We start from the raw sequence: 25,546 nt of genomic DNA, 5'->3' as shown, positions 1-25,546 counted from the left end.
CATAGAGGTCGGGTGCAATGTGAGCTGGGCGGAAGCCGAAGGCAGGGCACTTGGCGGTCCGATCCTCGGCTACACAAGCTAGCTCTTGGGACGTGGAACGTCACCTCGCTGGGGGGGAAGGAGCCTGAGCTAGTGCGAGAGGTAGAGAAGTTCCGGTTGGATATAGTCGGACTCACCTCAACGCACAGCAAGTGCTCCGGGACCAGTTCTCTCAAGAGGGGCTGGACTCTCTTCCACTCTGGCGTTGCCAGCAGTGAGAGGCGACGGGCTGGGGTGGCAATTCTTGTTTCCCCCCGGCTCAGAGCCTGCACGTTGGAGTTCAACCCGGTGGACGAGAGGGTAGCTTCCCTCCGCCTTCGGGTGGGGGGACGGGTCCTGACTGTTGTTTGCGCTTACGCGCCAAACAGCAGCTCAGAGTACCCACCCTTTTTGGATTCACTCGAGGGAGTACTTGAGGGTGCTCCCCCGGGTGATTCGCTCATTCTACAGGGGGACTTTAACGCTCATATTGGCAACGACAGTGAAACCTGGAGAGGCGTGATTGGGAAGAATGGCCGCCCGGATCTGAACCCAAGTGGTGTTTTGTTATTGGACTTTTGTGCCCGTCACGGATTGTCCATAACGAACACCATGTTCAAGCATAAGGGTGTCCATATGTGCACTTGGCACCAGGACACCCTAGGCCGCAGTTCTATGATCGACTTTGTAGTTGTGTCATCGGATTTGCGGCCTCATGTTTTGGACACTCGGGTGAAGAGAGGGGCGGAGCTTTCTACCGATCACCACTTGGTGGTGAGTTGGCTGCGATGGTGGGGGAGGATGCCGGACAGACCTGGCAGGCCCAAACGCATTGTGAGGGTTTGCTGGGAACGTCTGGCAGAGTCTCCTGTCAGAGAGAGTTTCAATTCCCACCTCCGGAAGAACTTTGAACATGTCACGAGGGAGGTGCTGGACATTGAGTCCGAGTGGACCATGTTCCGCACCTCTATTGTCGAGGCGGCTGATTGGAGCTGTGGCCGCAAGGTAGTTGGTGCCTGTCGTGGCGGTAATCCTAGAACCCGTTGGTGGACACCGGCGGTGAGGGATGAGAAGGAGTCCTATCGGGTTCTTTTGGCTCATGGGACTCCTGAGGCAGCGGACAGGTACCGACAGGCCAAGCGGTGTGCGGCTTCAGCGGTCGCGGAGGCAAAAACTCGGACATGGGAGGAGTTCGGGGAAGCCATGGAAAACGACTTCCGGACGGCTTCGAAGCGATTCTGGACCACCATCCGCCGCCTCAGGAAGGGGAAGCAGTGCACTACCAACACCGTGGATGGTGTTCTGCTGACCTCGACTGCGGAAGTTGTGGATCGGTGGAGGGAATACTTCGAAGACCTCCTCAATCCCACCAACACGTCTTCCTATGAGGAAGCAGTGCCTGGGGAATCTGTGGTGGGCTCTCCTATTTCTGGGGCTGAGGTTGCTGAGGTAGTTAAAAAGCTCCTCGGTGGCAAGGCCCCGGGGGTGGATGAGATCCGCCCGGAGTTCCTTAAGGCTCTGGATGCTGTGGGGCTGTCTTGGTTGACAAGACTCTGCAGCATCGCGTGGACATCGGGGGCAGTACCTTTGGATTGGCAGACTGGGGTGGTGGTTCCTCTCTTTAAAAAGGGGAACCGGAGGGTGTGTTCTAACTATCGTGGGATCACACTCCTCAGCCTTCCCGGTAAGGTCTATTCAGGTGTACTGGAGAGGAGGCTACGCCGGATAGTTGAATCTCGGATTCAGGAGGAACAGTGTGGTTTTCGTCCTGGTCGTGGAACTGTAGACCAGCTCTATACTCTCGGCAGGGTTCTTGAGGGTGCATGGGAGTTTGCCTAACCAGTCTACATGTGCTTTGTGGACTTGGAGAAGGCATTCGACCGTGTCCCTCGGGAAGTCCTGTGGGGAGTGCTCAGAGAATATGGGGTTTCGGACTGTCTGATTGTGGCGGTCCGCTCCCTGTATGATCAGTGTCAGAGCTTGGTTTGCATTGCCGGCAGTAAGTCGGACACGTTTCCGGTGAGGGTTGGACTCCGCCAAGGCTGCCCTTTGTCACCGATTCTGTTCATAACTTTTATGGACAGAATTTCTAGGCGCAGTCAAGGCGTTGAGGGGATTCGGTTTGGTGGCTGCAGGATTAGGTCTCTGCTTTTTGCAGATGATGTGGTCCTGATGGCTTCATCTAGCCAGGATCTTCAGCTCTCACTGGATCGGTTCGCAGCTGAGTGTGAAGCGACTGGGATGAGAATCAGCACCTCCAAGTCCGAGTCCATGGTTCTCGCCCGGAAAAGGGTGGAGTGCCATCTCCGGGTTGGGGAGGAGATCTTGCCCCAAGTGGAGGAGTTCAAGTACCTCGGAGTCTTGTTCACAAGTGAGGGAAGAGTGGATCGTGAGATCGACAGGCGGATCGGTGCGGCGTCTTCAGTAATGCGGACGCTGTATCGATCCGTTGTGGTGAAGAAGGAGCTGAGCCGGAAGGCAAAGCTCTCAATTTACCGGTCGATCTACGTTCCCATCCTCACCTATGGTCATGAGCTTTGGGTTTTGACCGAAAGGACAAGATCACGGGTACAAGCGGCCGAAATGAGTTTCCTCCGCCGGGTGGCGGGGCTCTCCCTTAGAGATAGGGTGAGAAGCTCTGTTATCCGGGGAGAGCTCAAAGTAAAGCCGCTGCTCCTCCACATCGAGAGGAGCCAGATGAGGTGGTTCGGGCATCTAGTCAGGATGCCACCCGAGCGCCTCCCTAGGGAGTTGTTTAGGGCACGTCCGACCGGTAGGAGGCCACGAGGAAGACCCAGGACACGTTGGGAAGACTATGTCTCCCGGCTGGCCTGGGAACGCCTCGGGATCCCCCGGGAGGAGCTGGACGAAGTGGCTGGGGAGAGGGAAGTATGGGCTTCCCTGCTTAGGCTGCTGCCCCCGCGACCCGACCTTGGATAAGCGGAAGAAGATGGATGGATGGATGGATGTTTACTTCTCCGGTGACATTATTCCTCTCATATATAATCCATAATTGCAATGGATTATGTAAATGACGTCTTCTAGCGACTTCTAGGACAGCCAATAGCTGCTTTTACTGTTCTAAAAATGTGAATATTAAATGTAATAATAACACATATATTATAGTAATGCAATAATAAAGTGGTAAGTTTGGAGATGTGCAGTATTGTTTTTATGAATATCCTGAATGTTTTTGATTGATTGAGACTTGTATTAGTAGATTGCACAGTACAGTACATATTCCGTACAATTGACCACTAAATGGTAACACTCGAATGCGTTTTTCAACTTGTTTAAGTCAGGGTCCACATTAATCAATTCATGGTAAAATAGTTTTAATTAGTAGAGAGTGCAAAAATTAGGCAGTAATGATAATAATGGTTGGTTTTAAGCCTCTTTATAATTAATTAATGAAATTAAAAAACATCAAAATGGAGCGTACATCCTCAGTGAGCTGAAGTCCTCCAAGCAGCAGTAAAGATGAGATAAATAACGTGAAGAGGTCAGAGGTCAAATGTTTCTTCAGGTAATACATGGAGCTTCTACTGCCACCCAGCAGCTGTTGGATTAAATGCATACATTTTGTTTTGACGTCCTTAAAGCTGCTTTTCACTTCCTGTCCTGTTTGTGTCCAAGTCTGTAGTGTGGGCCATAGTAAAGAAATAGGCAATTCTGTTAATAGCCTGTGGAGGGCAGCAAAACTCCTACTGGGCTGTTAGAAATTGAAAGGCGAAGAAGAACGAGGAAAAAACAAGATGGCATTTGATGGAGAAAGACTAATTATGGGCATTACAGTTCTGTATTTTTAATCAGTACATACATGTGCACATATATGTCGTTTAATAGAGTAAACATCGTCAATGATTGTTTGTATCTGGATACATTAGTCTGAGCGCCTTTTGACGCTTCTTGTGCTTGCTAGTTAACTTAAGCTAGCTTGTTAGCCATCTTAGTTTTCTAGCTTAGCTTGTTAGCTACTAACGACATTTAGTATTATCAATATATCATGTTCTTGTTACATGATATCTTTTTGTGCTATTTTTGAATTTTAAAAAGGGAACCGTACTTTTTTTTTTAATCATTCACCATGGCGTAAGACAAGAACACATATGTTTTCTTTGCATTCTAAATCGTAAATAAACACTAGCAAAAGTCGCTCTATTCCGCCTATAAAGTGCTCTAAATAATATCCTACAACCTCCATCAACATTTTATATATGCACTGTAAGTATATTTGTATTGTAGTATATATATGTGTGTGTGTATATATATATATATATATATATATATATATATATATATATATGTGTGTGTGTGGGTTTGTGGGTGGGTGGGTGTATATAGGAATATATGTGACAGTTTGACCCCACACTGTCACTGTTTGACCATAAACTTCCTTACAAACCATGCACATTTGTTAGGAAGCTCAACATAGACAAACTACAAACATTCAATCTGAGCCAATGAAAAGCATGTGCTCAAAAAACAAATTGTTACCTGTCACTCACCATGGCTCTGAACAGATGACTAAAAGAGTCAGGGTGGGGTTGATGGCTTTATATCATACTTGCCAACCCTCCCGGATTTTCCGGGAGACTCCCGAAATTCAGCGTCTCTCCCGAAAACCTCCCGGAAGAAATTGTCTCCCGAAAATCTCACGGAATTCAGCCGGAGCTGGAGGCCACGCCCCCTCCAGCTTCGTGCGGACCTGAGTCCAGTGTGCGCACACAAGGAGACGAAGCAGAAGAACGAGACCGTAGTGAAGAGCGCAGGGGAGACACTTCTCCAGGGTCGATGTATGCTCGGGGCAACACCGGCAGTGGGTCTCCACAGCGGACGACTTTAGGGGGAATGATGAGTCCAGCGATTAGTTGCAAATCTTGCTTTATTGATTGCTTGCACACAGCCAATCCAACACAAAACCAACTAGTCCCTCCCCGCACTCACACTACCGCTCCCTCTCTTCTCTCGCCCACACACTCACTGACGTCACTCACCTCACATGCTGTCACCTATTAAAGGGCCACGCACACACATACTCTACTCTCATAACACACAGTACAGTTAGTAGAACAACTGTGTTTTCATTACTGTGTATTTGATAGGTGCCATTGCCCCGGAATTGTATTGCATTGTACTTTCAAGTACAACAATGAGTAGATGAGTGTCATGTGTGTGTATATGTGTAAATAAATGAACACTGAAATTCAAGTATTTCTTTTATTTATATATATAATAAAATAAATAAATAAATATATATATAGCTAGAATTCACTGAAAGTCAAGTATTTCATACATACATATACATATATATATATGAAATACTCGAGTTGGTGAATTCTAGCTGTAAATATACTCCTCCCCTCTTAACCACGCCCCGCCCCACCCCCGACCACGCCCCCCGCCCCCACCCCCGTAATCGGAGGTCTCAAGGTTGGCAAGTATGCTTTATATAGGTGAACACACCTGCAGTCCCTAATTAGGCCAAATTTGGGTAGAACCATGATCTTCAGAAGCTGGGTGTTACAGAAGGACACTGGACATTTGAAAGTTGTGTTGTCTAAGCCTGAATATACTGTGTACAAAAATGACTGCTCTACACATGCAAAAGTACTATGTGAATCATTTTTAGACATGTGATGGTTATTTATGGTGTAATTTACAAAATAACTTTTCTTAATTCCCCCTGTCAAATTGGTACCAGCTAGTGGGCGGGGCTATGGGCCATTTAAGTTGGAAAATGCCATTTTTCTGACAGTCTGCTGTCGGTCACTGCCAGAGGAGGTTCTCTGTCCTGAGCAGGAGTTTCGGTCTCCATGCATCAAACATCTACTGAGGTGATTATTTTGATGATGAGATTATGTTGTGTTGTAACCGGTTAAATGTGTTTTGTTGAATGCTAATTGATTCTGCTAAATCTGTTTTGATTATTTCATTATTTACTTTGACATATTTGATTATTGACATGTGATTATGAATACATGTATTTTGATATAATGAATGATTTATCTTTTGATTATTTGATTATTTCTAATATACTTATTTTGATGAATTATGTAGGCCTATTTAACGCATGCAACTTTGAAATGTATTTAGAATATACATGTACTATCTATAATGACAAAGGAGTAACAGGCCAAAGTTTGCCCCTGTGCCATACTTTGAGCACCCCTTCTGTAGAAGCGGTCTATGGTTACTATAGTCCTAGCGCTGTACTATATTTGTCCATCCTATGGTCACATATGGGAAGCGAGTCAGGTTACGTCAGTACCGGAAGTAGTCAAATCAGCTGTTCGCTTGGCCGGTTTTTCTTGCGTGATGAAGAGTGGATAAACGGGGAAGAAGAATATATTACTGCCTTTGCACACGTCAATGTTTACTTTTGTACATAAATCGACACTAAATCCGTACTTTGAGCAATGTTCAAGGACTCGATTATTTGGCTTGTTAGCTTCCTGTTGCAGTAAAGCGACGATGATGGCAACATGGGCTCAGTGACGAGATGGAAGGACAAAATGGCCAACATCAACTTTAAAGACAAAGTAGAACACAAATGAATATGGAAATGCAAAGGAAACATGACAGGGGTTGAACAAGATGATGAGGAGAGCCCCCAAACCTGCAGTTGTCAAATGCCAAGACTCCGCCTCCTTTGCTGAGCAATTTAATGTCTTCTTCAGTAGGTTCAGCACATCTCTCAGGGGTTCCACCCCTGACCTCACTGGGCCCCCAACATAGATGAGTAGCTCGTGACCTCCAACGCACATAAAGTCTTTGGCCCCGACAAGTTAAGAGCAAGGCTGCACTCAGCTGAGTGGGCCCCTCGCCAAGCTCTTCTATCGGCTCCTGGACTCTGAATGTGTACCTGACTGCTGGAAGGAATCAAAAATCATTCCACTTCCAAAAAAGTCAACACTTGAATGATTTTAAACCGGTTGTTTCTACATGTGTACTAGGTTAATGCAAGGAGAAGGTTGTGTGTGCTCATCTCTCCAGCATGGTGGAAAAGTGGCTGGACCCCTTTCAGTTTGCCTATAAGGCCAGGAGTGGAGTGGAGTGGAAGCTGCATGCTTATTCTCTTTTCAACACTGCTGGACTCAGCACACCCCACACCAGGATTTTATTTATGGACTTTTCATCAGCTTTTAACAGTATCAAAACAAGCATTCACCGATCTCTACATTCAGGCCCTTACCTGGAAAGCCACCTCCATCATTCAGGATCCCACACACCAACTGCACTCATCATTCGAGCTGCCACGGTCAGGCCGTTGCTTTAAAGGGGAACATTATCACAATTTCAAAAGGGTTAAAACCATTAAAAATCAGTTCCCAGTGGCTTATTTTATTTTTCGAAGTTTTTTTCAAAATTTTACCCATCACGCAATATCCCTAAAAAAAGCTTCAAAGTGCCTGATTTTAACCATCGTTATATACACCCGTCCATTTTCCTGTGACGTCACATAGTGATGCCAATACAAACAAACATGGCGGATAGAACAGCAAGCTATAGCGACATTAGCTCGGATTCACTCGAATTTCAGCGGCTTAAGCGATTCAACAGATTACGCATGTATTGAAACGGATGGTTGTAGTGTGGAGGCAGGTAGCGAAAACGAAATTGAAGAAGAAACTGAAGCTATTTTGCCATATCGGTTTGAACCGTATGCAAGCGAAACCGACGGAAACGACACGACAGCCAGCGACACGGGAGAAAGCGAGGACGAATTCGGCGATCGCCTCTTAACCAACGATTGGTATGTGTTTGTTTGGCATTAAAGGAAACTAACAACTATGAACTAGGTTTACAGCATATGAAATACATTTGGCAACAACATGCACTTTGAGAGTGCAGACAGCCCAATTTTCATCAATTAATATATTCCGTAGACATACCCTCATCCACTCTCTATTCCTGAAAGCTGATCTGTCCAGTTTTGGAGTTGATGTCAGCAGGCCAGGGAAGCTAGGGTCGATATTTTTCTCTTGATCATCTTCGGTGGCATAAGGGACGGTAGAAGCGGTGTGAGCCAAGACATCCAGGGGGTTTAGCTTGCTCGTCTGCGGGAACAAACTGCCACCATTGCTTGCCGTGCTACCGAGGTCCTTTGTCCCTGAATTGCTCACACTCGGGCAGATTCAATGGGGGTCTGGCGGCAGATTTCTTTGACTTTATCGTTGGAAATGCATCTGCTTTGATATCCACACATTCTTGCCATCTCTGTCGTAGCATAGCTTTTCTCGGTAAAGTGTGCGGAACAAACGTCCAATTTCTTGCCACTTTCGCATCTTTGGGCCACTGGTGCAACTTGAATCCGTCCCTGTTCGTGTTGTTACACCCTCCGACAACACAGCGACGAGGCATGATGTCTCCAAGGTACGGAAAACAGTCGAAAAAACGGAAAATAACAGAGCTGATTTGACTCGGTGTTTGTAATGTGTTTGAGAAAATGGCAGATTGCTTTCCGATGTGACGTCACTTTGTGACGTCATCGCTCCGAGAGCGAATAATAGAAAGGCGTTTAATTCGCCAAAATTCACCCATTTAGAGTTCCTGGAAAAACATATAAAAAAAACGTCATTACCACGGTAGCCATTACTTTAAACAAAAATAGACTGAACACTGTTGCATAATTTTTAAAATCTTACATGTTGTCTATGTTTTTATTTCTCATCTCTTGTTTTGTCCTGCAAGTTTGTCTTAGATGGAGCCTGTCGAAAATCATTTCTGTTTTGGAACAGACAGTAAAGATTCATAAATCTATCTATCTATCTAGGAGTCATTATAAATAATAATCCAAACTGGAATTTAAAAAAAATCCTATAATGAACAAATATTAAAAACGACTGCAATAATAAAATAGAAAAAATACATACTCACAAATATTCACTACATTTACTGCACCCAACCTACATTGTTTATTGCATAAAGGTCTGAGGACATACATATAAAACAATCACAAAACAATATTCATAGTAATAAAGTAATTAATTAATAGAATGGTTTATCAAGACCCAACAAATTATTCATTAAGTCACACATTTTAAAAGTCAATGATCTTGTATAAAACACAACTGCTCAAATGATGTATAAAGTAAATAATAATATGCTTCCAGAAGTGATCCAGAAGATGTTTCAGATGTGAACCAGTAAATATGAACTAAGAGGGATTTATGTGTACTCAAAAGCAACAGTATGAACAAATTTAAATCTATGGAATCATTTATAATTAAAAATGAAGAATATAAAACACTATTATGAATAAGTACAAAAGTGAATTAAGAACATATTTATACACATTAAATGTTTATTGTGTGCAACATGTTTTGTACTGTTTATTCTCACCTTTTCAGTCAAATTGTTCTCTTCATTATTAAAAAGAAGTACACAATCTTGTATAATAATGCATGTACTGACTGAAATGAAAGCACTCATCTAAAATGTCTAATCTATAAATCAATCATAACAAGATTATGTTACACAACAATGATGTTACACTTGTTATATGTGCTGATGTTTATTTCAAATTTCAAATCCTACAGCTTCATTTGCTGCTGCTGTTCTCACCAGCACACTTGTGTTTCTGACACTGGTACTTATAAGAGAAACGTTCACCACACACACTGCAACTCAACACTTTCTCACCTGTGTGTTCTCTCATGTGTCTGACAAAGTTGGATCGTCCACAAAAGCTTTTGTTGCAGCTTGAACAATAATATGGTTTTTCACCAGTGTGTGTTCTCATGTGTACTTTCAAATTGGTATTTTGTACAAATCCTTTGCCACAGATTGAACAGGTATAAGGTTTTTCTCCGGTGTGTGTTCTCATGTGTACTTTCAAACATTGACTTCGTACAAAATCTTTACAACAGATTGAACAAGAAAAAGGTTTTTCTCCAGTGTGTCTTCTCATGTGTACTTTTAAACGCTGATTTTTTACAAATCCTTTGCCACAGATTGAACAGATAAAAGGTTTTTCACCAGTGTGTGTTCTCATGTGTAGTTTCAAATTGGTACTTTGTACAAATCCTTTGCCACAGATTGAACAGATACAAGGTTTTTCTCCGGTGTGTGTTTTCATGTGTACTTTCAAATATCGTCTTACCGCAAAATCTTTACCACATTCTGAGCAGGAAAAAGGTTTTTCTCCAGTGTGTGTTTCCATGTGTACTTTCAGACGACAATGGTATTTAAAAGTTTTGTCACAGTGAGAACATGTCAAGTGTGTGTTGTCACCGTGAGATGTCTTATCATCTTTAGAGTCTTCATCATCAGTGTCAGGAGAGTGAGACGTTGTGTCGTCACTATCTGATAGTGGAGCTATGAGCTTGTCTGCTTGTGATCCTCCACAGTGGTCTCCATCAGCTTCTGTTGTCATGTGTTGAGTTGAGCTGCTGCTTGGAGGCTCCGCCTCTCTCTTCTCCTCACTTTCACTGTTGACCTCATCATCTTCACTCTTCACAATCACACTAATCACTGGGAACTCCTCCAACCAATCAAGACGCTCTCCCTCTTGACTGATGCTGTGTTCCTCCTCTTCTTCTTTAATGTGGTAGGGCTGTGGCTCCTCCTTCCCCATCTTAAAGCTCCACTCCTGTTGCTCAGGGAGAAGATGTTCTTCACAGTTGTCTGCAGGACACGAGAAGACAAACATGTTTTAGAAACATCCAGCTCTGCTCAGTCACAGAATGCATTCAGAATGTTTACATGTACTTAAGCAAACCAGGTTATTGAATGAACTGCCTTGAATGAACTGCCTTAAAATCTCTGTGGCGGACAAACACGCTGCTTTTTACAACATTATTCACAGGAAAATAAAAACAAGCTACGGAGGGGGAACTTTTTACTAAGGATGGGCCACATGGCCTAAAATGTATTTTGCGAAATTATTTAATATAGAATTACTAATAAAACCATTTGAAAAGGAGCTACAAAGCCTCCTAATTTAGGTGCTGAAATATGCAGTAAAATATTTCATAATTTCCAGAATGATTTCCTCAAAACTATTATTAATCTACTTGCTACTTTATGGTTCTATCTACACTTCCGTTAAAATGTACAAAACACATATTCTTTTGTTTGATACTTTGCATTAGTTTTGGGTGATACTAAAAATGTAGTTACAGGGGCAGTATCACTCATATTAATGCTGGTACTGATATTTCATCTTTATATAAACATCTCTAATATATATATATATATATATATATGTATAGTATATAAAAATAAAAATATAGCTCCGCAAGACCAGAGACAGTTCCTCCCTCTCAGCCAGCCACCCCCCAGCCATAACCTGCCCTCACTGCAGCCGGTCATTCCACGCAAGGATTGGCCTCATCAGCAATCTTCGCACACACAAATCAACGTGAAGTCACCTGGTCATCTTTGAAAACGATGGACGAACATGACATATGTATATGTATATGTATATGTATATATATATATATATATATATATATATATATATATATACAAACCCCGTTTCCATATGAGTTGGGAAATTGTGTTAGCTGTAAATATAAACGGAATACAATGTTTTGCAAATCTTTTCAACCCATATTCAATTGAATGCACTACAAAGACAAGATATTTGATGTTCAAACTCATAAACTTTACCTTTTTTTTGCAAATAATAAGTAACTTAGAAAATTTCATGGCTGCAACACGTGCCAAAGTAGTTGGGAAAGGGCATGTTCACCACTGTGTTACATGGCCTTTCCTTTTAACAACACTCAGTAAACGTTTGGGAACTGAGGAGACACATTTTTTAAGCTTCTCAGGTGGAATTCTTTCCCATTCTTGTTTGATGTACAGTTTAAGTTGTTCAACAGTCCGGGGGTCTCCGTTGTGGTATTTTAGGCTTCATAATGCGCCACACATTTTCAATGGGAGACAGGTCTGGACTACAGGCAGGCCAGTCTAGTACCCGCACTCTTTTATTATGAAGCCACGTTGATGTAACACGTGGCTTGGCATTGTCTTGCTGAAATAAGCAGGGGCGCCCATGGTAACGTTGCTTGGATGGCAACATATGTTGCTCCAAAACCTGTATGTACCATTCAGCATTAATGGCACCTTCACAGATGTGTAAGTTACCCATGTCTTGGGCACTAATACACCCCCATACCATCACAGATGCTGGCTTTTCAACTTTGCGCCTATAACAATCCGGATGGTTCTTTTCCTCTTTGGTCCGGAGGACACGACGTCCACAGTTTCCAAAAACAATTTGAAATGTGGACTCGTCAGACCACAGAACACTTTCCACTTTGTATCAGTCCATCTTAGATGAGCTCAGGCCCAGCGAAGCCGAAGGCGTTTCTGGGTGTTATTGATAAACGGTTTTCGCCTTGCATAGGAGAGTTTTAACTTGCACTTACAGATGTAGCGACCAACTGTAGTTACTGACAGTGGGTTTCTGAAGTGTTCCTGAGCCCATGTGGTAATATCCTTTACACGCTGATGTCGCTTGTTGATGCAGTACAGCCTGAGGGATTGAAGGTCACGGGCTTAGCTGCTTACGTGCAGTTATTTCTCCGGATTCTCTGAACCCTTTGATGATATTACGCACCGTAGATGGTGACATCCTTAAATTCCTTATAATAGCTGGTTGAGAAAGGTTTTTCTTAAACTGTTCAACAATTTGCTCACGCATTTGTTGACAAAGTGGTGACCCTCGCCCCATCCTTGTTTGTGAATGACTGAGCATTTCATGGAATCTACTTTTATACCCAATCATGGCACCCACCTGTTCCCAATTTGCCTGCACACCTGTGGGATGTTCCAAATAAGTGTTTGATGAGCATTCCTCAACTTTATCAGTATTAATTGCCACCTTTCCCAACTTCTTTGTCACGTGTTGCTGGCATCAAATTCTAAAGTTAATGATTATTTGCAAATAAAAAAAATGTTTATCAGTTTGAACATCAAATATGTTGTCTTTGTAGCATATTCAACTGAATATGGGTTGAAAATTATTTGCAAATCATTGTATTCCGTTTATATTTACATCTACCATAATTTCCCAACTCATATGGAAACTGAGTTTGTATATATATATATATATATATATATATATATATATATATATATATAGGAAGTTCAAAGTTAACAAGCTTTGGTCTTATTTTGTTGTTGATGGTTTTTTGACTGTCTTTTGTTTACCTCAAAAAAAAACATTATTAGTTTTTATCAGCCCTTTTCCTGTCCTTGCTATTAATTGGACAACAATTTAACATATTTATTATTTTGAAACAGCCAAGAGAGCAACAGAGTAACAGTCTAAGTCAGAATCAGAATCAGAATCAGAATCAGCTGTATTGTCATTACGCAGAGTAACAAGATTGAGGCCATTCCATACAGTGCGATGTGTGCATGCAAGAAAACGTGTGAAAATGTGTAAATATATAAAAATATAAAAAATATAGAAGTGCAAAGAAAGGTGTGGAAGAGAACAGTGTACACTCTATACTCTCTGTACAATGTACACTCTGTGCAAAATGTACACCCTATACACTCTGTACAAATGTACACCCTATACACTCTGCACAAATGTGACCCTATACACTCTGTACAAATGTACACTCTATACAGTGGGTGAAATGAATCTATACATGAATATCGACATGAAAAAACAGGGTGGTTGGTGGAATGGGTTATTGCACCGAAGAGAAGGCAGTTATGAGGGACAATGGGGCAGACCGTCCAGGGTGGTTATGGCCCTGGGGAAGAAGCTGTTCTTTAGCCTGTTTGTCTTGGTTTTAATGCACCTGTAGCGTTTCCCAAAGGGCAGCAGGTGGAACAGGTCAGAGCCAGGGTGGGTGCTGTCCTTGATGATGGCACTGGCTCTGTTGAGGCAGCGGTAGGTGTCGATGTCCATCAGAGAGGGGAGAGGGCGGCCGATGATCTTCTGAGCCGTCTTGACCACTCTTTGCAGCCTCTCTGTCTGCTGCAGTGCAGCTGCCATATCATACTGTAATACAGTAGGTCAGCAGGCTCTCGATGGACGAGCGGTAGAAGGTCAGCAGCAGGTCAGGCTTCAGGGTGTACTTCCCGAGGACTCTCAGGAAGTGTAGCCGCTGCTGAGCCTTCTTGATGATTGATGTGGTGTTGACTGTCCAGGAAAAGTCGTTAGAGATGTGGACTCCAAGGTACCTAAAAGTGTGGACCCTCTCCACACGCTCGCCGTTGATGTAGAGGGGGGCAGGGTCGGTGCTGCTCCTCCTGAAGTCGACGATGATCTCTCTGGTCTTGCTGGTGTTGAGAGCGAGGTTGTTCTCCGAAGACCAGGCCGTCAGCTTCAGGACCTCCTCCCTGTAGGCAGCCTCGTCACCCCTGGAGATGAGCCCGACCACTGTGGTATCGTCAGCGAACTTGACGGTAAGGTTGTCACTGTGGGCTGGACTGCAGTCATGGGTGTAAAGGCAGTAGAGGAGGGGGATCAGCACACAGCCCTGTGGGGAGCCGATGCTCAGCGTGCGGGAGGATGAGAGGTGGGGGCCAAGTCTCACATTCTGGGGTCGGTCCGTTAGGAAGTCCCTTATCCAGGCGTTTGTGAGAGGGGGGAGGCCAAGAGTGTCCAGTTTTATTGCAGTCTGTCCGGGATTATTGTATTGAAGGCAGAGCTATAATCTACAAAGAGCATCCAGACGTAGCTCTGCTGCTGCTCCAGGTGGTTCAGAGCAGAGTGGAGAGCAACAGCGACGGCGTCCTCTGTGGATCTGTTCGCCCGGTATGCGAACTGGTGGGGGTCGAAGTCTGGAGGGATATGGTCCTTGATGTGCTGGAGAACCAGTCTCTCGAAGCACTTCATGATTACCGGAGTGAGGGCCACTGGTCGGTAATCATTCAGGCTGGTGATGGGAGACTTCTTCGGCACCGGGATTATTGTAGATGACTTCAGGCAGGATGGGATGACTGCCTGAGCCAGGGAGAGGTTGAAGATCCTGGTGAGGGGCAGAGCGAGCTGGTGGGCGCACGCCCTGAGCACCTTTCCAGGTACTCCGTCTGGTCCGGCAGCCTTCCTGGGGTTCACAGCCAGGAGCACTCGTCTGACACTGTGCTCCTGTACAGTGAGTGGAGTGGTGCCCGGTGGCGGCGGGGCAGGGCTGGAGCAGATGAGTGTCGCTGGGGGGTTTCGAAACGGGCAAAGAAACAGTTAAGCTCCTCTGCCAGTGTCGCACTCTGATCCGCAGTTGTCACATCGCAGCCTCTGAAGTTCGTGATGTCATGAATGGCCCGCCACACCTCCCGTTAGTTATTGCTGGACAGATGGGACTCTATGCACCTCCTGTGGTCCGCCTTTGCTTTTTTAATCCCTCTCTTCAGGTTGGCTCTAGCAGCACTGCACAGTGCCCTGTCCCCTGACCTGAAGGCTGCGTCGCGGGCCCTGAGGAGTGTGTGGACCTGGCTGGTCATCCAGGGTTTCTTGTTGGGGTAAACCCGGATGGTTTTTTCCACAGTCACATTCCCGATGCAGAACTGTATGTAGTCCAGCACCGTTCCTGTGGCTGTCTCCAGCTCCTGTTGATGGAAGAGGTCCCAGTCTGTGTGTTGGAAGCAGTCCTGAAATTTGGGGAGTGCATCGTCAGGCCAGGTCATAACAGTCTTTGTGATGGGCCTGGCCTGGCGTCTGATGGGGGTGTAGGTAGGAGAGAGCAGGAGGGAAAGATGGTCTGACTGTCCAAGCTGGGGGAGGGGTGTAGCTCTGTACGCGTGCTTCATGTTGGTATACAGGTGGTCCAGGGTGTTCTTGCCCCTTGTAGAACACTTCACGTGCTGGTAGAACTTAGGGAGTACAGTCTTCAGATTGGCCTTATTAAAATCCCCTGCTATGATATGAACACCGTCGGGGTGGGCCCGCTGCTGTTCGTTGACGGTGTTCAGCAGAAGAGAGAGTGCTGTGTTTACTTTGGCGTCCGGTGGAATATACACAGCCGTGATGATAACAACAGACAGCTCTCTCAGGAGAAAAAAAAGGCCGACATCTAACAGACATGTACTCCACGTCCGGGCAACAGTGCTGTTCAGTGATTGTCCCGTTGTTGCACCAGTTCTCATGCACGTAAATACAGAGCTGCCCCTCCTCTGCTCTTACCGGAGTCCTTAGTTCTGTCCCGGCGGAGCAGAGTGCGGCCGACTAGCTGCATGCTAGCATCGGGTATTTCCGGGTGAAGCCAGGTTTCCGTGATAATCATAGCACAACAGTCCCGAACATAGCAGTTTCCAGCGAGTTGTAACTCCAGGTCGTCCATCTTCTGTACGAGGGATCTGGCATTGGAGAGGAACAGGCTCGGTAGAGGTGGCTTGTGGGGTTGTTTCCTAACCCTGAGCAAGACGCCGGACCTGCGGCCACGCTTCTGCTTCCTCCCCCTCCTCCGTCTGCGCCGTCTCCCAGACCCGACAACAAACCACGGAGAGCCCGGTGCTCTCGCTATGTCGTCTGGGATGTTGTGCTTGTGGTGAAAGTCGCTCGAAACAGATGTCTGGTGCGATTTCCCGATATCCAAGAGTGACTGGCGGGTGTACCGGGTGTACCGGGTGTTTGCAGTACAGGTGGTGCACAAAAGGAAAAAAAACAAGAAGAAAAGAAGGAGGAAAGAGCACTGAAATGGAGAGCCGTAAGCCACTGCGTCCGTGCACAGGGGTCTCAAACTCAATTTACCTGGGGACCACTGGATGCAGAAACTGGGTGAGGCTGGGCAAGAAAAGATTTCTTTAAAACATCTAACATGCACTTTTTAATGAATTCACCTTCTTTGAATGGCTATCCCGCCCTAGGAACATACTTGCCTACCCTCCCGATTTTTCCGGGAGACTCCCGAATTTTAGTGCCCTTCCCAACAATCTCCCGGGGCAACCATTCTCCCGAATTTGTCCCGATTTTCATCCGGACAACAATATTAAGGGCGTGCCGTGATAGCACGGCCTTTAATGTCCTCTACAACCTGTCGTCGCGTCCGCTTTTTCACCATACAAACAGCGTGCCAGCCCATACACATGTTGTATGAGGTTTCTGCAGACACACGTAAGTGACTGCAAGACATACTTGATCAACAGCCATACAGGTCCCACTGAGGGTGGCCGTATAAACAACTTTATCACTGTTACAAATATGCGCCACACTATGAACCCACACCAAACAAGAATGACAAACACATTTCGGGAGAACATCCGCACCGTAAGACAACATAAACACAACAGAACAAATACCCAGAACACCTTGCAGCCCTAACTCTTCCGGGCTTCAATATACACCCCCGCTACCACCAAACCCCGCCCCTCCAACCCCGCCCACCTCAACCGACGCACGGAGGGGAGGGGGGGGGGGGTTGATGTGTGGGGGGAAGGGTTGGGGTGGCGGGGTTTGATGGTAGCTGGGGTGTTTATTGTAGCCCGGAAGAGTTAGGGCTGCATGAGATTCTGGGTATTTGTTCTGTTGCGTTTATGTTATGTTACGGTGCGGATGTTCTCCCGAAATGTGTTTGTCATTCTTGTTTGGTGTGGTTTCATAGTGTGGCGCATATTTGTAACAGTGTTAAACTTGTTTATACGGCCACCCTCAGGGTGACCTGTGTGGCTGTTGATCAAGTATGTCCTGCAGTCACTTATGTGTGTACAGAAGCCAAATACAACATGTGACTGGGCTGGCACGCTGTTCGTACAGGTTGTAGAGGGCGCTAAAGGCGGTGCCATTCACGGCAAGCCCTTAATATTGTTGTTTGGGTGAAAATCGGCAGACATTCGAGATAATTGTTGCCCTGAAATTCGGGAGTCTCCCGGAAAAATCCGGAAGGTTGGCAAGTATGACGCTGTCGGACAAATCGGGAGGGTTGGCAAGTATGACGATGTCAAGCGCCATTCATATAAAACTTGCGGGCCGCACTAACATTAAATTTTCATATTAAGGTGCGGGCCGCAAAATAACGTCTCGCGTGTCTGAGATATATTTTATCGACAATAGAAAAAGGAAAATATTGGATTTATGAACAGCAGACTTCATGTGAAGTTTAGCACTTAATGACAAAGACGTTAAACATTATTCAAGTTTGTCTGCCCGTCTGTGACGTCATCCCCCGTCTGTGACGTCATCGCCATCAGTCAGCAAAACAAAAAATGGCGGATACCTACGGTGGTCGAAAAAGGTTACAACAAATGCAGACACGGCACGACAATATCATAAATTACAACACAACTTTTGTGCTACAGCACAATCGCAAAAGCCACAACACATACAAACGCCACAATACAATAATATAAAGCCACAACACAACTTTAAGCCACAAAAGACGCGACGGACAATACAGAACTAACAGCGGAGCAAGTTATGGCGACGGACCAGATTCCTGACGATAGTATATTAGTATCATTGAAAAAGTAAAAGAAGTTAATTATGACTGAAAAAGTGGTCACACTTCACTTACTTTTCCAACTTTGTTCTTTACCTTTTTCAACTTTCTGTCTCAGGAAGTCGGCGAGTCGCAGAAACTTGCCTGCTGTCACTTCCGTTCTGTCTTTTATTGTCGTCTTCTGGCTTTTAGTTGTTGTGTTATGGCTTTATGTTATTGTGTTGTGGTGTTTGCACTTGTTGCTACTTATCTCTGCTACTGTGTTTGTTTGTTAAAACGAGAACAGTAGCAGGTCAAACCACTGCTCATTTAACCTAAAGAGATTTGGATATCAACTTGTGTTGGCATGAATACTAATTCTAAAAACAACAGCAAAACTAGCAAACAATCTACTGTTAAAATATTGGTGACTTTACTTTTTTTGAAAGTTTCTTGAATGTTGAAAATGTGAGAAAAGGTTTCCTCTCGTTAATTCAAGCTCACATGCTGGTTGTACTTTATTCAAACACAAACCCCGTTTCCATATGAGTTGGGAAATTGTGTTAGATGTAAATACATGTTCACCACTGTGTTACATGGCCTTTCCTTTTCACAACACTCACTAAACGTTTGGGAACTGAGGAGACACATTTTTTAAGCTTCTCAGGTGGAATTATTTCCCATTCTTGCTTGATGTACAGCTTAAGTTGTTCAACACTCCGGGGGTCTCCGTTGTGATATTTTAGGCTTCATAATGCGCCACACATTTTCAATGGGAGACAGGTCTGAACTACAGGCAGGCCAGTCTAGTACCCGCACTCTTTTACTATGAAGCCACGTTGATGTAACACGTGGCTTGGCATTGTCTTGCTGAAATAAGCAGGGGTGTCCATGGTAACGTTGCTTGGATGGCAACATATGTTGCTCTAAAACCTTTATGTACCTTTCAGCATTAATGGCGCCTTCACAGATGTGTAAGTTACCCATGCCTTGGGCACTAATACACCCCCATACCATCACAGATGCTGGCTTTTCAACTTTGCGCCTATAACAATCCAGATGGTTCTTTTCCTCTTTGGTCCGGAGGACACGACGTCTACAGTTTCCAAAAACAATTTGAAATGTGGACTCGTCAGACCACAGAACACTTTTCCACTTTGTATCAGTCCATCTTAGATGAGCTCAGGCCCAGCGAAGCCGAAGGCGTTTCTGGGTGTTGTTGATAAACGGTTTTTGCCTTGCATAGGAGAGTTTTAACTTGCACTTACAGATGTAGCGACCAACTGTAGTTACTGACAGTGGGTTTCTGAACTGTTCCTGAGCCCATGTGGCGATATCCTTTACACACTGATATCGCTTGTTGATGCAGTGCAGCCTGAGGGATCGAAGGTCACGGGCTTAGCTGCTTACGTGCAGTGGTTTCTCCAGAGTCTCTGTACGCTTTGATGATATTACGGACCGTAGATGGTGAAATCCCTAAATTCCTTGCAATAGCTGGTTGAGAAAGGTTTTTCTTAAACTGTTCAACAATTTGCTCACTCATTTGTTGACAAAGTGGTGACCCTCGCTCCATACTTGTTTGTGAATGACTGAGCATTTCATGGAATCTACTTTTATACCCAATCATGGCACCCACCTGTTCCTAATTTGCCTGTTTACCTGTGGGATGTTCCAAGTAAGTGTTTGATGAGCATTCCTCAACTTTATCAGTATTTATTGCTACCTTTCCCAACTTTTTTGTCACGTGTTGTTAGCATCAAATTCTAAAGTTGATGATTATTTGTAAAAAAAAAATTATATGTTTATCAGTTTGAACATCAAATTGGTTGTCTTTGTAGCATATTCAACTGAATATGGGTTGAAAATAATTTGCAAATCATTGTATTTCGTTTATATTTACATCTAACACAATTTCCCAACTCATATGGAAACGGGGTTTGTAAGATGTGACTGCATTGGCCATTAATTGTTCTTTACTTGCTTGTTTGCATTCATCATTAATGTAATCATTAATCATTCCCTTACAAAAAATAACAGCAGTATAGGAAACTCAGTGTATAACCTATCACAAACTTTTACCAACTCAGAGGGGATGCAGCATCAGCTCAGTAGCTAGTTTACCTCTCTGCAAGCAAGGAGCCGTTTGACTAAAAGTAGTTCCTCGATGTTAGCTCGTACAATCACAATCTATTACTTGGTTAATACACAAGTAAATGGAGTATTGTTGGTGATTTTCGGATGTTTTGTTGCGTTATGGGCACAATAGAGGACTCCCATTACCTGTAATGTTAGCCGCCTTGTACTAGCAGTTTTTACTATTTAGCATGCACAGAAAAGAGAATGATCGTGTTAAAAAGCAAGTATATCTCCATCCTGAGAGAGAATGTAGGACCCTGGATGAAAATCTGATTTTACGAACATTGTATTGGATGACATCTGGATGTTGTGCTTACTTGGACTGTGATGAAGGTGTGAGGCCTCAGGTGGTTTGTCTTCATGGTCTGCAGTCTCCACAGAGACAACAGTCTGTGGAAACTTGGTGAGATCAGCCTCATCCTGCCCTGGAAGACACTCTCCCTCATGAGTAACCCAGAGATACTCTTCTTCCTCTTTAATGTGGGGGGGCTGTGGATCCTCCTGCCTCAAAGAGGAGCCCTCCCCGCCCCCGTGCTGCTGAAGGGGACGTTCTTCTTGACGACCGTTCATCTGTTGGACAAGACAACACAAACAAACTTCAGCTCAGATGTGTCAAATATTTTTTAGTCTATCAAATATAATATTTTCCAAGTGGACTGACAGAAGTTGCCGTGATGTTCTTCTACACATGGAATAATCATAATATATTGATTATTATGACAGAAGTTGCCGTGATGTTCTTCTACACATGGAATAATCATAATATATTGATTATTATAAATTGTGTAATTGATCTGGTTTTCTATATTTACAGTAATTATTGATACAAGTTTAGCAGCTTCATGTCTGCATTAAGTCAGTCAACAGTTTCATTGTGCTGCAGCATCAAGTGACGCCAACTCGCTCCTCCCACTACCAACCTACCAGCGAAGCTTGATGTGCACCTCCAAAATAGTCTGACCTCACGTCAATGGTCACAAGGACTGCAGAGCTGTGATTGGTTGGCTTTACTTTTACACGCAATATCCTTTCCTCTTTCTTCCTTCTGCGAAAGCAACATTTTTAAACTTGACAGAAAACAAAGAGAAGTGCAGTGTGCATGTTTAACAAGTGCCAGCTTTTGTGGCCATGCGATAGTATGTTGGTTAAACCTCACTCAAACCTTAAAGGCCTACTGAAATGCGATTTTCTTATTTAAACGGGGATAGCAGGTCCATTCTATGTGTCATACTTGATCATTTCGCGATATTGCCATATTTTTGCTGAAAGGATTTAGTAGAGAACATCGACGATAAAGTTCGAAACTTTTGGTCGCTGATAAAAAAAGCCTTGCCTGTACCGGAAGTAGCAGACGATATGCGCGTGACGTCACAGGTTGTGGAGCTCCTCACATCTGCACATTGTTTACAATCATGGTCACCAGCAGCGAGAGCGATTCGGACCGAGAAAGCGACGATTTCCCCATTCATTTGAGAGAGGATGAAAGATTTGTGGATGAGGAAAGTGAGAGTAAAGAACTAGAGGGCAGTGGGAGCGATTCAGATAGGGAAGATGTTGTGAGAGGCGGGTGGGACCTGATATTCAGCTGGGAATGACTAGAACAGTAAATAAACACAAGACATATATATACTCTATTAGCCACAACACAACCAGGCTTATATTTAATATGCCACAAATTAATCCCGCATAACAAACACCTCCCCATCCCGTTCATACAACCCGCCAATACAACTCAAACACCTGCACAACACACTCAATCCCACAGCCCAAAGTACCGTTCACCTCCCCAAAGTTCAAACAGCACATATATTTCCCCAAAGTTACGTACGTGACATGCACATAGCGGCATGCACGTACGGGCAAGCGATCAAATGTTTGGAAGCCGCAGCTGCATGCGTATTCACGGTACCGCGTCTGCGCATCCAACTCAAAGTCCTCCTGATAAGAGTCTCTGTTGTCCCAGATCTCCACAGGCCAATGGTAAATCTTGACTGTCATCTTTTGGGAATGTGAACAATGAAACACCGGCTGTGTTATCCAGCACAACAGTCAGGGGGTGCATTCTACGGCGGGGGTGCGTTATCCGGCACAACACCTGCCGCAATACACCGCTTCCCACCTACAGCTTTCTTCTTTGCTGTCTCCATTGTTCATTGAACAAATTGCAAAAGATTCACCAACACAGATGTCCAGAATACTGTGGAATTTTGCGATGAAAACAGACGACTTAATAGCTGGCCACCATGCTGTCCCAAAATGTCCTCTACAATCCGTGACGTCACGCGCAGGCGTCATCATACCGAGACGTTTTCAGCAGGATATTTCGCGCAAAATTTAAAATTGCACTTTAGTAAGCTACCCCGGCTGTATTGGCATGTGTTGCAATGTTAAGATTTCATCATTGATGTATAAACTATCAGACTGCGTGGTCGGTAGTAGTGGGTTTCAGTAGGCCTTCAATTTCCATGGTATGTTATCAAGGCAAACAACATATCATTTGTATTCAATGCTAATAAAGTTAGCACCAACACGAAGTAGATTACTGCATCCATCCATCCATCCATTTTCTACCGCGTGTCCTTTTTTAATGTAAGTGTAAAACAGTGTGACTTATTCCAGATTTAAATTACGAGACGTTCGTTCCTTTCCAGTAACACATATTTAATGATGTTAAGCGTGACTGTACTATACAGCAAACAAAACAGTTGAAGTATTAAGTAAGTCAATATAATTCTCATAGAGAACATATCAAATACACTCCTCAAAAAACGCTTGCATTTGCTATATAGGCCTGTTAGCGGGCTAATGCTAGGACGTTAGCTTTGAACAACATATCAGGTAAATAATATAAATAATATAATAATATATATAATTTATATTACCTCATTAGCCGCACGTACAAGAGAGGAGTCAAATATGTTCTTTCAATTGTTACACCAGCAACTCTTAAATGTGACTTTTTGTTCTGTAGCTTGGAGAAGCAAGTGTGCACCATTCACTATTGTCCCAGTGAAACACGTGTTTGGCCAACATTTGTTCCAAGGTTGAGAACACCTCCAAGACGCCACAGGAGGAAGAAAAAACAAGATGGCGTTTGACGGAGAAGACGTTTTTATAGTTTATTGAGCTTAATTACAACGTACATGTACACATGTAGGTCGTTTAATAGAGTAAACATCGTTAATAATTGTTTGTGTCCGGATACATTAGTCTGAGTGCACTTTGACGTGCTAGCCTAGCCTGCTGGTTAGCTTAGCTTGTTAGCTGCTAACAAAGAGACGCGGAAGTTATCGACACAGCAAAGCAGAGATCCAATGTAAGTGTAAAGTGTTATTATTGAGTGAAAATGTCTAAATTACAAATGCTGTGAGTGTTGGTGAATTGGCAACTAACTGCTGCCGTTGAATTAATATTTGTGATGTTAGAAATAAAACCGATAGCAGATTACGAGGAGGAACTTTGTCCAACAAAAGAGGGGAAGGAGAGACAACATTGATTTTTGATTGATTGATTGATTAATACTTTTATTAGTAGATTGCACAGTGAAGTACATATTCCGTACAATTGACCACTAAATGGTAACACCCGAATAAGTTTTTCAACTTGTTTAAGTCGGGGTCCACTTAAATTAATTCATGGTACAAATATATACTATCATCATAATACAGTCATCACACAAGTTAATCATCAGAATATATACATTGAATTATTTACATTATTTACAATCCAGGGGGTGGGATGAGGAGGGTTTGGTTGATAACAGCACTTCAGTCATTGATTGATTGATTAAAAATTGTATTAGTAGATTGCACAGTGAAGTACATATTCCGTACAATTGACCACTAAATGGTAACACCCGAATACATTTTTCAACTTGTTTAAGTCGTGGTCCACTTAAATTGATACATGATACCAGAGGTGGGACCAAGTCATTGTTTTGCAAGTCACAAGTAAGTCTCAAGTCTTTGCCCTCAAGTCCGAGTCAAGTCCCGAGTCAAGACAGGCAAGCCCCGAGTCAAGTCCAAAGTCAAGACTGGAAAGTCTCAAGTCAAGTCCTAAGTCCTGCATTTTGAGTTTCGAGTCCTTTCAAGTCCTTTTAACCACAGACTAATATATTAACACAGATTGTGTATGCTTTTCAAACGCTGTATTTATTTATTAAAACAAGTGCATTTTAAATTGCAGGAAAGAAAATTGTGCTGACATTGCACTTTATAATAGCACTATTAACCAGTCATTTTAAACATTAACTCATTCCTTTACAGAACAAACACATTGAAAAATAAAGTGCAAATGTACTTATTTGTACAAAAGTGTTAACATTGAAAAAACATGACATATACGTGAACATAACAAAAAAGTTGTACTTTTTATATGTCAGAGCCCTATGCTGCATTGCATTTGCAAAAGACCAAATTAGCCAAGAGTCTGTCAGTCATTTGTGCATGATGGGGGCGTAGTATGATGCCACCATGGCTGAAAACTCGCTCCACTGGAGCACTGGAGGCAGGCACTGCCAAGACTCTCATGGCCACTCGGAACAGTGAAGGAAGAGTCTTCATGTTCAATGCCCAGAACAAAAGGGGGGAGAGAGTTGTTTTGGGTTGGTGCACTACTTGTAAGTGTATCTTGTGTTTTTTTATGTTGATTTAATTAAAAAAAAAAAAAAAAAAAATTATTTCTTGTGCGGCCCGATACCAATCGATCCACGGACCAGTACCGGGCCGCGGCCCGGTGGTTGGGGACCACTGAGGTAAACAACCAACAGTATGTCAGAAAGCTAGCTAAAACGGTACACATATTCATAATATAGTATACATTTTAACTGACCTTTATTTTACTATTTTTGTCTTTTTTTAGGTGGCTAAAATACGCGGTGCTGCTGACCGCCGTCTAACGTTACGTGTGATATATTGACTAACGTTACCCTGCTTAAAAAAAATCACTGAACAAAAAGTATGAATAAGGTAGTGAACTGCAACAGATTCCCGTGTTTGCAATAACGTTATAACGTTAGCAGTGAGTTTACAGCCTCACTGATTTAACTACACAGCAAATAAAAGTCA

General features: G+C 43.8%; 2 protein-coding genes across 4 annotated transcripts in view; one reads left to right on the top strand and one right to left on the bottom strand.

Moving 5' to 3' along the window:
* The first annotated feature begins 5,807 nt into the window (after positions 1 to 5,807).
* LOC133570338 (uncharacterized) overlaps positions 5,808 to 25,546 on the top strand; it is a 32,599-nt gene continuing 12,860 nt past the window's right edge. The window contains exon 1 of one of the 2 annotated variants that reach the window (XM_061923151.2): positions 5,808 to 5,855. The gene's annotated coding sequence lies outside the window, so the exon portion shown is untranslated. Of the gene's footprint in view, positions 5,856 to 23,492; positions 23,797 to 25,546 lie in introns of those variants that run through there. The other variant, XM_061923150.2, reaches the window with a different exon arrangement.
* LOC133570203 (uncharacterized) lies at positions 8,965 to 23,564 on the bottom strand. 2 transcript variants are annotated; one of them, XM_061922973.2, is made up of 4 exons: positions 23,363 to 23,564; positions 21,405 to 21,525; positions 20,798 to 21,050; positions 8,965 to 10,647 (listed from the first exon to the last, which is right to left on the bottom strand). In XM_061922973.2, exons 1-4 carry the CDS (start codon positions 23,473 to 23,475, stop codon positions 9,563 to 9,565), a joined length of 1,572 nt encoding a protein of 523 aa, XP_061778957.2. In that variant the 5' UTR covers positions 23,476 to 23,564; the 3' UTR covers positions 8,965 to 9,562. The 2 variants fall into 2 exon arrangements, with proteins under 2 accessions (XP_061778957.2, XP_061778960.2); XM_061922976.2 differs by lacking the exon at positions 21,405 to 21,525 and having other exon boundaries at positions 8,968 to 10,647.

Source organism: Nerophis lumbriciformis, linkage group LG01 (genome assembly GCF_033978685.3).
Source record: "Nerophis lumbriciformis linkage group LG01, RoL_Nlum_v2.1, whole genome shotgun sequence".
Lineage (NCBI taxonomy): Eukaryota > Metazoa > Chordata > Actinopteri > Syngnathiformes > Syngnathidae > Nerophis > Nerophis lumbriciformis.
The sequence above is the reverse complement of the archived record's forward strand: the minus strand, read 5'-3'. Positions and strand labels throughout refer to the sequence as shown.